The 13,193-nt window shown below is 36.8% G+C and overlaps 1 protein-coding gene across 2 annotated transcripts in view; it reads right to left on the bottom strand.

Annotated features, from left to right (window-relative positions):
* The window catches only part of LOC110445144 (protein O-linked-mannose beta-1,2-N-acetylglucosaminyltransferase 1-like), a 48,046-nt gene that overhangs the window by 19,473 nt on the left and 15,380 nt on the right, over positions 1-13,193 (bottom strand). Inside the window, exons 1-7 of one of the 2 annotated variants that reach the window (XM_021489569.1) lie at positions 10,633-11,991; positions 6,502-6,641; positions 5,548-5,613; positions 2,888-3,001; positions 2,021-2,141; positions 1,300-1,398; positions 784-911 (exon numbers count right to left, since the gene is read on the bottom strand). In XM_021489569.1, the coding sequence (XP_021345244.1) occupies positions 784-911; positions 1,300-1,398; positions 2,021-2,141; positions 2,888-3,001; positions 5,548-5,613; positions 6,502-6,641; positions 10,633-10,741 (777 nt within the window). In that variant the 5' untranslated portion in view covers positions 10,742-11,991. Of the gene's footprint in view, positions 1-783; positions 912-1,299; positions 1,399-2,020; positions 2,142-2,887; positions 3,002-5,547; positions 5,614-6,501; positions 6,642-10,632; positions 11,992-13,193 lie in introns of those variants that run through there. The other variant, XM_021489568.1, reaches the window with a different exon arrangement.

Raw genomic sequence — 13,193 nt, 5'->3', positions numbered from 1 at the left:
TGTCACCATATATTGGAAAACCGGTATATTGCAACACACAGGCATATCATATTGTATCGCAATACAGAAATGAACTGTTGTTGTATCACAATATTAACAATAAGTTTTTTCCTTGTATCAGCTTTGTGTTTTAACTTTGCAAATAACTACACATTCTCACAGACACAAAGGCATTTACCAAGGTGGAAAACCTCATGAAGTTTCATAACCGATGGTTGGTTTAAAGAAAATCGTAAATCTTTGTGACCAAACCTGAAGTGCAGTTTGGCTAGTGCACTTCTGCTGACCAGGTGGCACTGGCCTGGCCGCACATTAAGATGGATATATCCGAACTGAAAGTAAGGGGAGGTTATAACAATAAAACAAGCCATTCAGATTGATATGTCTCGCCTGTGCCACGCTTTCACCATCGATGCACATATCACAGAAACTAACTTAAACGCAAAAACTTAATGTTGATGGAGATACTGAAAACTTAATGTTGATGGAGATACTGACAAAGTCAATGGACCATGAAAGGTAGCCCGCATCCTACATTTGATGCATAGGTTGGGATGTATTACCTCAGATGCATCTATGGTCCAAGTTTGGTTGGTCTAGCACTTATACTTTCAGTGAAACTAACTTAAACGCAAAAACTTAATGTTGACGCTGTCGCCGGAAAAGCAACACCATAGCCTCGCTTGGCAGCGAGACAAAAACACAATTGAACTCTCTAGTGTTGTGTCTGCAGTGGGACAGGAAACCTTAAAGCTAACTCAAAATACCTGCTTGTCTACTAACCAGGTTAAGTGTGAAGGAGATTGATTCTGGACTGGTACAGCTACAGGTAGGTCCATAACCCTCAAACTTGTTACAGAAAGTCTGTCTTCTCTTGTTCTCTGCAGTGTCTGGCCAGGGACATTCACTTTCTGTAAACATGTAAATCATGTCATTCAATCCCTATTTTCTGTTTATATATTAATAGCACTGTAACATTTTATTTTGTTTACATGTAAATAACACTGGTTAACATTCTGAATGTTACTATGAGCTACTTAATAACTGAACTGCATACAGCTTACAGTACAAAGTATTTCCCTTGTAAAAAATAGGTGAAATTAATTAACACTGGGTAATTACAGAGTTTTCATGTGAGGTGCAATACCTTATGAAGCAAAAATGTCCCAGTGTATTGTGTAATAAAATTTAAAACAAAGTGTTGTTAATTTTCATTGCGCTTTCTCTGTAACCAAAGTTTACCAAAATACTTGTCAACTCAAGCCTTTATTTCATTACATATTGGTAATACTGATGTACCTTTCACTGCCACCAGGGGGAGCTTGGTCTGGAGGGAGACTTTCTCTGCCCAGGTAGACATATCTGGTGCCTTGGCATGGGTCTCACCTATCACTTTCCCTAAAACACATACAGAAAGGTTAAAACCTTACAGCAAAATTGTGTGGGGGGGAAAATTCAATTCAATACAAAGTACTTTCTGAATAGTTTAGGATGATGTAGTTGAATTATATCATATCTATTGTCTATATTTTACCGACATACATGTACATATATAAGTGTACTTATATACTTTACACTGTTTACATGGGAGGTATTTATAAAGGAACACAGCTTGACCTTTTCAGCAGTGACCGTACCTCTGCCCTTGACCCTGGTATAGGACTCACACAACTAAATCAGACAACCAGCAAGTGTTTCAAACGATTGTAATCACTACCTAAAATTTGTTACGGTTAAATACAGTGCCTCCGAGTAATTCAAATAGATAATTGTTGACATGCACTGTATTTTACATTGAATGAAATCTAGATATTGAACATTAGAAAAACGTATAGTTTTAGTAGATTTTAATAAGTGATGGCAGATTGATATGGGGTCAAAAGTCTGAGGGTGGCTTGTTCACTTCCAGTTGTCAAAAGCAGATGTCTGTAGCGCTCTTAAATGCCATTAAACCCGCCAAAAAATGCCTTTTGAAGCCTTTATGTATCTGTGAATATTGACCTTTCCAGAATGACCTTACCTTTTCCTTTGACTGTGACAAAGCACCAGGTATCCCTGTAACCCAGGTTCTCGATCTTCTCGCTCCCCAGAGCCGACAGGTACTCACGAGCTGTTGTTTTCAGGGACTGTGATCCTTCATCCTTTAGGATGGACAGAAAACAGTGACTTAATATTATAAGCTTCATGTTCCGCATACTTTCTATTGATGTAAGCAATACGGCTATACAGCAAATGTATATTTTACAGGGTATCATGAAGTTGAAGCAGTAGATTATCTCTTTCATGTATATCAAAAGAAATCAATTTAATTGTACTTTAATATTCCTTCTGTAGGGTATCAGTGGTAACAGTAAATGTTCTCTTACACGTGTATCAATAGGAGCTCATCCCATATCAATGTTAATAGAAATGGCTATACCATTACCCAAGTACTTGGTTATCCTATTCAGGGTTTTTTTACAGTGGTTTCCCCACATTTTTTTCTTATTCAATCAAAATATTATCCTTTAATATGGTAAGAGTATAATTTGGATGCAAGCAATGCAGATTTTTCCAGATCTAAAACCCCTTGGTCCCATTCCCAATATAGTCAGAATAAAATACGGTCATCATCCAGCAAGAGATTTCAATATCAAATTCCATACTACATTTCCTTGAAAACCTGTTTGTTCGTTCAGCCCTTTGATAATAATGTATTCAGATACAATTTTAAACTAATTATTTCAGATTAAAATGAACTATTTCTCGAGGACAAATTCCTTTAACCTTTTGAAATGAACCATACCCACTTTTTTATAATTATTTATGCAAATATAACCTAAACAAGGACTGTCTAATGATTACGGTAGTTGAAACTGAATGTCAGCATACACGTAAGTACATGTACCTTGATTGTAAATATAAGGATGCGTCCTGTCCTTATGCTATCCAAGTACTTCATCATAGCCACGTCCTCGTTGGCACTGTATGTGTCAAAAAATGTTCTGGACATCACACTTCCCTGAAATTAAAACATCAAATGAACATTGATTGTATATACAAATGTAGTACATTAATTTTTGGTTTTTACACAAAATGTCTCACAAAACTTGAATGCTGCAATATTTTGAAACTTTGTTTGCTTTAACATTTTTTACATAAAACTTATCGATGTATCAAAGTATTGTATTGACAAAGTCTACCCCATAGATCTAGAGCTATAACCATTATTGTCTCAGACAATCAGAGGTCATGGTCGCCATCTTGAATCTTGAAACTTAATTACAACATTTTTTAATACAAAGTACATCACCTATATATCACTCTAACAAAGTATAAACAACAAGAGGCCCTTGGGCCTTAACGGTCACCTGATATATTTATACAGAGAGTTGATTTGGTTTTAACATGAACAGAAATATTATTCAAAGTGACAAAAAAAAATAAAACCACCTTATTCAATATCTAGCATACAGATTTAAGACTAAAAAGTATTTGAAACTAGCACCTCTGATTCTAAACAAGGAAAAGGAAGAAATTTTAGCACACGGACTCCTTTGGGCCCCACCCTACAGCCCTTGGGGGAAGGGTTGGCTCAAAATTTTCAAAGTATCAAACTGTCAACTCAAGGTTATAATTCCAATCAAGTTATTAACATGTAATATTCAAAGTATCATTTGCCATTATAAACCATAACAAATCCCCCTCCCCCTCCTTCCCCATGGGGTAAACGTGAGACCCTAGGGTCATAAACCTTAAGACCCTTCCATCTATGAAGAGTGTTTGATTCTACCATATCTGGGTCTTTGAGAAGAAGATTTTTGAAATTTCAGTCGATGCAATCCTTTTTGGCCCACCCATCAGCCCCAGGGGGTCAGTCAGGGCTGATATGTGCATACCATGAAACTGCTATCCAATACTGATAATGCTCACCCAAATTGAATAACTTCCAATGGAAATTAAACAAATGTTGGTCCAAAATGTGATTTCCCTATATAAACTATAGCAAAGTTTACCCCCTCCCCAGGGGTACACGTGAGACCCCAGGGTAATAAAATTCACTATTTTGGTAGAGCACCTTAAGACCCTTCCATCTATGAAGAGTGTTTGATTCTACCATATCTGGGTCTTGAGAAGAAGATTTTTGAAATTCCAGTCAATTCGACCCTTTTTGGTCCCTCCCATCAGCCCCGGGGGGTCAGTCAGGGCTCATATGTCCATGCCATCAAACTGCTACCCAATACTGATAATGCTAACCTAAATTTAATTACTTCCGATGGAAATTAAACAAATGTTGGTCCAAAATGTGATTTCCCTACATAAACTATAGTAAAGTTTACCCCCTCCCCAGGTAAAGCACCTTAAGACCCTTCCATCTATGAAGAGTATTTGATTCTAGCATATCTGGGTCTGGAGAGAAGATTTTTGAAATTTTAGTCAATTTGACCCTTTTTGGCCCCGCCCCTCAGGTCCCTGGGGGCCGAGGACCAAACCGGCAACTATTTTTGTTGACCATGGAAGGTTTCTGCAAAATTTCGTTGAAATTGGTTCAGGGGTTTTGGAGAAGAAGTCGAAAATGTAAATTGTTTACGGAAGCACAACGGACGACGGAGGACGACGGACAAAAGGCGATTGCAATAGGTCACTTGAGATTTTGTCTCAGGTGACCTAAAAACAGACATATAGAATTCAGTTATCATAATTATTGTCTTGGCCAATCAGAGGCCATGCCAGCCATATTGACTCCCAAAACTTAAAAGTCACCTTTTATTACGAAGTGTATCTTCTATGAATCAATCAAACAAAGTATCAACAAAGACAGCCCCCATAGAACTCAAATTATCACCATTATATTATTGTCTTGGCCAATCAGAGGTCATGGCAGCCATCTTGGATCCCAAAAATTAAAACTGGCAATGTGATGAATAGTTTATCCCCTATGTATACGTATCACTCACACAAAATATTTACTATACTGGCCCCATAGAACTCAATTTATAACTAATATGGTATCAGTCAATCAGAGTTCGCACTGTTTTTCAGGTCATTAGATAGCCGCAGCTAGCGAGACCGTCCTTTAGTAGTGGCCATCTCGAAATGAAAAGATTAAAAGTTGGCAATCTAGTGTAAAGATTATCCTCTAGGTATCACTCTAAGAAAATTTTATTGTAATTGGTCACTTAATGTTGGAAAACATGTTTGTACAAGGCTTGAAATGACAACAAAATAAAATAAAAAAGGGCAATAACTCCAGGAAAAATATTAGGTGCATATCTTCAAGATGTACCAAAGTTTTGTTGAAATGGTTTATCAACTTAAGAGGAGCTGTTCAGACAAGATTTTATCCACAGACAGACACAAAAACAATCTGATTCCATGCTACTCCTCTGGCCCTAAGGGGGTGGTGCTACTCCTCTGGCCCTAAGGGGGTAGTGCTACTCCTCTGGCCTTAAAGGGGTGGTGCTACTCCTCTGGCCCTAAAGGGGTGGTGCTACTCCTCTGGCCCTAAAGGGGTGGGGTGTATGGGGTATAACGAGACGTGGTACATTGCACTAAGACTGTACGTACAGTGGCCTGGTTCAGGACGGCGATGTGGATCCCCCGAGATCTGTCTGGTTCATCATCCTGTAATACCTGAAATACAAAACATGGCATTGTATATTTTGTTTAATTTATCTCACGTTCTTCTTTACTATACTATACCTGTATTTTATTACACATACAATTATATAGCACACAATTTTAGGCAGACTCCGTAATTTCACTACAGGCTGCCCCAATATAAACAATATCTACACACTAATGGTCCAACAGATACTGCCTTTGAAGACAGGACTCAAACTAGGGCCCTCAAAGGCTCCAGCACAGGGTGAGGCTTAGATGCGGTTAAATGCTCTAGAGCTTATGGTTGACCACACAGTTTTGTTCTGGTTAAATTTATATACTTTGACAGATTGAATGACAACACCTAGATATCAGTGGATCATACAATTCAACCGGTCTTTCACTGAAGCTCATTATAATTAGTGCCTTGCAAAATTCAAAACTTCCAGACTGGAGTCATATATCTTTCATATCTCATATGAAATGAAAAGTCTTTTAATCTGAAGAAAAATTCATTATGTGGTTAATTTAGGACGTACTATAGGAGATACAGTACATGATGAAAGTGTACGAGAACCATAGAACAGCTCTGATATAAAAATGACACCAAAGAGAAAGGTTGTACAGGTATTTGGAACGCTGTAAATTTTACACCCAGTTAAAATATTGTTTATAAATTCAAACTTTATTTATTTTACAACAATTATAAAACAGAGAATATATACCCATGTGGTCAGGCAGGTGACCCTAAACCTTTTCACGCTTGATCAGAAAATTAAACCCTGGTCGCCTTGGTGAGTGCGCTATCCACTGCGCCACGCCACCCGACCTCCCAAATATCATTATTTTATGTAGTATGTGGTTTTAGCTTTATTTTTTATCTTTATCATATGTCTCTATGGGTATATATCTACTGACCGTTGTGCCGTCGACAGAAATGAAGGCCGAAGCCTTACTGGACGTGACCTCAATTGACAGACTGCTCGGCATGGACATTTCCACAACTTTATCCTTCCTCCCAACAGCAATCTCATCGTAGTCGTTACTGCTTCTTTGATCTGTCAGAATAAAAATAGCTGTATAATTACCACATCACACATGGACAGGCTGAAAATGAAATAATTACATGAATATAGGGTCTTTTAAAATCACAACATTTCATATAGTCGGAATTATAAGATGAACTTCGAAATTTTACTTGTACTTAGCTGATGTTACAAATAACACAAACTTTTGTTCAAATGAATATACAAGTTTGTATATATACAGTAAAATCCTGTTTACTCGAACTCGTAGGGTCCAGATCAATAGCTCGAGATAAACATGGTATTCGATGAATCTGAGGTTTGATAATGGGCTAAAATTTGAATACATCAAAATACGTTAGTTTACAGTATATTATTGACAGCTAATGAGAGGATGTGGACATGTTTGAGATACATTGTGCACTTTCTGCGACATCAGATTAAAATATAGTATTACTTTTGTCACATGCCTACGATTGTTTTTATATACATATTCTATTTTCTGCAAAACATAACCCATCATAAGTGTAAAACGACACTAACATTTTTGGAACCCTGATTCACGTTTCACTTGGTCGGCTTGATCGGTGGAAACAACCGATAAGTTCCAACCAAATCAGACTTTTATCTTTTACTGTACACCCTGAAACTGGCTGAACTGTTTTAGGTTTAACATCCTCACAACAGCAATGGAAATATGTAGATGGTTGTCTGGGGAGATACCAACAAAAGGTACTGTTGCCAGCCGTGAGACATGCAGCAAGATACAGCAGGTTTATTCTTTCTCCAAACCTGCTTAAAGTTACTTAATCACCAGGTATATAATAAATACAGGATATTTCACAGTTTCCCGTTGAATATCATATGTACTTGACAAGTATGGCAGAATATCGATATATTTTTCACAAGTGCTAAGCACAGTGAAAATACATATCAGCATTGAACTGCTTTTAGTTTTGCATTAATTTACACACAGGCAATATGAATGCCAACTTGACAAAAGCAAATTCAATGAAGCATGGTATCCAACGTAACAATTATGATGTCATAATAACAATGACGTCAACTATCGGTCCATGGCATTCATAGCCTATATGAATGCCAACTTAATTTGGTAGGTTTATATGGTGGCAGTGCCATACGATATTAAGTATTCTGCGATATGAGTGAATGATTTTTTTAAAAACAAATACTGCTCCATCTTCTCATACACAGGAATTTAAAGTACTGTAATATTTTACACCAGATTATAATGATGTCATGATTGACAGCAATAAGGCAGAGTGCGATTGGGCTTCTCAAGGCAATTTTGCTGTTTGCTGGTATTATTGGTAAGATTTCCAAACAAAGCGATATCTATTGTGCAGTTATGTGAATACAATATGTAATCTGCAGTCACTTTATCTGAACTTGAGACTGAAAATACTGAAAATCTACTCAGTGAATTGCAAGTACTGTTCTGATTGGACAATACTAAGAGTGAAGATATATATTACATTTCATGATTTAAATTTTTATCAAATGGATTGTTCCTAATACTTCAGAGGTAAAAATGTAATAAAGTGTCTTCTCACATTATACCTGTATTTTCAGCTGCTCATCACAGTACTATCGACAATTATAGGTCATCTTTGCCCCCTATGATATTAAGTTTATATATAGACCTAAACTGAAATATTTACCATCTGAGTATAAATAGGGAAGTTTTCAGTGAAGAGCTAGAAGATAATGGAATTACAGTATGTAGCTGGTGAACTACTTAGAATTTTACTTCCCTAAACAAATTAACATCAGAAAAGAATAATTGCTGATGGAAAAGTGGACAGTCAGGCACAGTGTAAGCGTTGGAAACCAGTTTCTTGGGGACATCAAAAACAAAACAATGATAAGTGTGCTTGCTGCATATTAGCTACATGTGTGTCCCAGGATACCAACATCAGAACTGACTGTATTTCCTAGAATATCTAATTCTTTGTAAGGCCTGTCTGCTACTGTAGCATTAACTAAATGTGATCTGAAGGTCACATAATGTCAGAACATAATGGAGACTGATATGTCTCTGAATGCCTATATCTACCAGACACCTGTATCCAGATATACCTTTTATTAACCTATAAGATAGATTTTACCCAGAATACTCTTAGGAAGCCTTTTTACCCAGAATACTTGTAGGAAGCTTTTTTACCCAGAATATTTTATTTATCATAAAATATCTACAACATGTTACAAAAAGCGTTTTTTATTGAAATTGTATGGATAAAAATTACTAAATACAAGCTTAAAGCAAACAGGACACATAGTGTCATACAAAAAGAGTGAAAAATTGAACCAAATACACACAAAGTCTTTATAATTCATTTATTTTACATTTTACAATAATTTTAATCCTGATGAGATTTGTCTACCTTGAAAAAAATTGGAACTTTTTGCAGAGGGATAGAATTTATACAATGACACTTATTTTCTTTACTATACCAAAAACGACGGAAATAAATTAAATTACTATATTTAATTGTCAATTTACTGTTCTTTTATGGAACAAAATTACTCTCAATCATGTACACTTTGGACATCATTCCATAGCCCGCTTACCATGTGCATGGTATATTTAGGCTATCGCATGGTATGCCGTTATTACGTGCAAGCACATGCACTTGCATTTTATAGAGATCTTGATATTTTACAAACCACTATTTTCAGAGAGTTATTGCATTTGTGAAACGATTTATCTGACAGAGCGTAACTCGCTCGACAACAAAAGTCGTAGCGACCAAGAGCTTGTGAACTACTGTTAGCTTGTGATATGTACAGGTGAGGTCGGTAAACAAAACACATCAGTCTGTATTCCATGCGCCTCATATACGACCTTCTGGAAGTCGTCTGATCTTATATCAGTGACAGTGTCAGTGACAGATACGGAAATGACGACACGAAAATACGACAAGAAAAACATGTGTATTACGAAGGGTGGGAAGTCCTTAACCCAGAATACTTGTAGGAAGCCTTTTCACCATGAATACTCGTAGGAAGCCTTTTCACCATGAATACTGGTAGGAAGCTTTTTCACCATGAATACTGGTAGGAAGCTTTTTCACCATGAATACTCGTAGGAAGCTTTTTCACCATGAATACTCGTAGGAAGCCTTTTCACCATGAATACTGGTAGGAAGCTTTTTCACCATGAATACTCGTAGGAAGCTTTTTCACCATGAATACTCGTAGGAAGCCTTTTCACCATGAATACTGGTAGGAAGCTTTTTCACCATGAATACTCGTAGGAAGCTTTTTCACCATGAATACTCGTAGGAAGCCTTTTCACCATGAATACTGGTAGGAAGCTTTTTCACCATGAATACTCGTAGGAAGCTTTTTCACCATGAATACTCGTAGGAAGCCTTTTCACCATGAATACTCGTAGGAAGCTTTTTCACCATGAATACTCGTAGGAAGCTTTTTCACCATGAATACTCGTAGGAAGCTTTTTCACCATGAATACTCGTAGGAAGCTTTTTCACCATGAATACTCGTAGGAAGCTTTTTCACCATGAATACTCGTAGGAAGCTTTTTCACCATGAATACTCGTAGGAAGCTTTTTCACCATGAATACTCGTAGGAAGCTTTTTCACCATGAATACTCGTAGGAAGCTTTTTCACCATGAATACTCGTAGGAAGCTTTTTCACCATGAATACTCGTAGGAAGCTTTTTCACCATGAATACTCGTAGGAAGCTTTTTTATCCAGAATACTTGTAGGAAGCTTTTTTATCCAGAATACTCGTAGGAAGCTTTTTTACCCAGAATTATCGTAGGAAGCCTTTTTACCCAGAATACTCGTAGGAAGCTTTTTTACCCAGAATAATCATAGGAAGCCTTTTTACCCAGAATACTCGAAGGAAGCCTGTATTTCACAAACACTTACATGTATATCTAAAGCCTGCTTGTCCCTGAATACCTACAAGAGGCTAGGCCTGTATGTGTCAGAATAAATAAGCGAGGCCTATAAAATTGCCACAGAATACGTACATGAGGCCTGTATGCCACAGGACTGGTCTAGGCAGTACTGTTGAAGGCCTTCCACTCCTCGACCCCGGCTCATCAGGCAGACAAGAATACCAACCAGCGCTATAAACATCCTCAAAACTCTTTTCCATGTCCCCTCATCATTTAATCAAAATTCATTTCTGATTTGTGTAACAGTCTGTCCCATCATTTTTTTCTAATACATATCAGGAAGTCATTTTATTTTAAAGTTGAAAAATATTTTGTCTGATGACAAAATTCAACAAGTCTACACAAATGTTAAAACTGTATAGCATCTAGTGATCATGAAGATATTTTTTTAACTTCTAGTTACAGTGAAGTTCTATGTACAACATGCATATATTTGCATGTACATCCTTCAGTCTTAGGCTACAGCTGGTATATACATGAAGCCTTGTAGACCAGGACCAACTTAAAATCCCCTGACCTTTGACCTTGATCACTAAATTCCAACACTATTCATAAAACCAAGAACTGAAGTCGTTATCTCCGTCAGTAAGTTTGAGAACTTCACATCCGGGGTATAAATCAATATCATCCACTTAAGTTTAACGTTGAAGTCTGACCAGGCTGGTAATTTGCCACATCATCAACATCTGTTATTCTTTACTGCTGATTAGGTGTCAGTATCACATGAACTGGGGTATCCATAAACTGGGATTGTTGTTTTGGTATATGTCTTGAAACCTCCTCTGGGTTATACTCCTGTGAGATAAGCATTCCGACTGTATTTAGTTATCTTTATGACATCATACAGGTCCACTTTAGACATAACACACATGCCTACAAGCATACTTTGCAATTAGAATGATGATGTCCTAGCACATGCACAAACTTTGTTGGAATGACATCCACACAATCCTATGAAGTCCACACACAGTACTAATTCCCTGAGCTCTAAGGGGACACGCTTTCCTCAGTATACATCCCTCCCCTACACACATCCAGCAGTAGATATATATTTAGCCGGCAGGAGGTCAGCATTTATTTTTTGGTTAATATTGTACCCAGTGATGGTTTTAGAAGTAAACTTTCTTTCTGCAAAAAGAGATTTGTCAGCAGAAATTTTGTAAACACAGCAGCTTGATATCTATTCAACTGATGTACACAGTAGGTGCAACAGTATTTAGTCATTATACCCCAATTTTCTCGCCCCCGAAAACACCACAAATAAATCCGAAAAGACAAGGTGCAGAATAGCGTGTATCATTAAATACTGAATACTTTATCCATAAGCCTTACAAATAAAACTTCACATTTAGTTTCAGGGTGAAAACACCTGGAGAATCATCAGATGTGGCAGATGTGGCCTACAGTTACTGCTGCGAGTCCGAGACATATGTGTATGTATACAATAAAAAGATCTGAAGACTCAATAAAATTTCAGTCCAATGCAAAGTCCAGAACCCCTATGATAAACTATGTACAGTAAGTTAACAACCTGTTACCACTTATTTGTACCACAGATTAAATGATTTTGCCACGTGGCCATATTGCTCATGTTAGTATTGATAAATCAGTGTAAAGCTGTGTTATCAGTAACAATGCATACCCAGTCCTATCCCAGTTTAGTGCGAATGGTTTTAAATTTCATTCACATCTTATATTCAGGCCCTAGCACGTACATGTATGAAACTTCATCTTTTAATCCGTGTTCATTAATTAAATTTTGATTTAATTAATTACAAAACTAAAATACATGTAGTTGTATAAAATTGTTTGATTTGGTCTTTTACATAAGTATTCGTTATACACATGGCGTAACAGCATTATACTAGTATATGGTCTATATATACAGGTGGTCTTTAAACGGAGGTGGTCTTATATAGTTTTATTCATAAGGTTGCCTAACAGGTGGTGTTCATAAACAAGATGGTCTTTATAATGCAGGTGTTTTTTTATATGAACAGATGGCCTAATACATATAGGTAGGCTTTATATACAGGGTAATAGTATATACAGGGTTTATGCACATGTGGTCATTATACATAGATGGCCTTTATCAGCTATAGTCTGTATACACAGGATCTTTATATACAGATGGTCTTCTACATAGATGGCCTTTATCAGCTATAGTCTGTATACACAAGATCTTTATACACAGGTGGTCATTATACATAGATGGCCTTTATCAGCTATAGTCTGTATACACAGGATCTTTATATACAGATGGTCTTCTACATAGATGGCCTTTATCAACTATAGTCTGTATACACAAGATCTTTATACACAGGTGGTCATTATACATAGATGGCCTTTATCAGCTATAGTCTGTATACACAGGATCTTTATATACAGATGGTCTTCTACATAGATGGCCTTTATCAACTATAGTCTGTATACACAGGATCTTTATACACAGGTGGTCATTATACATAGATGGCCTTTATCAGCTATAGTCTGTATACACAGGATCTTTATATACAGATGGTCTTCTACATAGATGGCCTTTATCAACTATAGTCTGTATACACAGGATCTTTATATACAGATGGTCTTCTACATAGATGGCCTTTATCAACTATAGTCTGTATACACAGGAT

The sequence above is a fragment of the Mizuhopecten yessoensis genome, unplaced genomic scaffold (genome assembly GCF_002113885.1).
Source record: "Mizuhopecten yessoensis strain PY_sf001 unplaced genomic scaffold, ASM211388v2 scaffold2091, whole genome shotgun sequence".
Lineage (NCBI taxonomy): Eukaryota > Metazoa > Mollusca > Bivalvia > Pectinida > Pectinidae > Mizuhopecten > Mizuhopecten yessoensis.
This window is presented reverse-complemented; position numbering and strand designations above follow the sequence as displayed.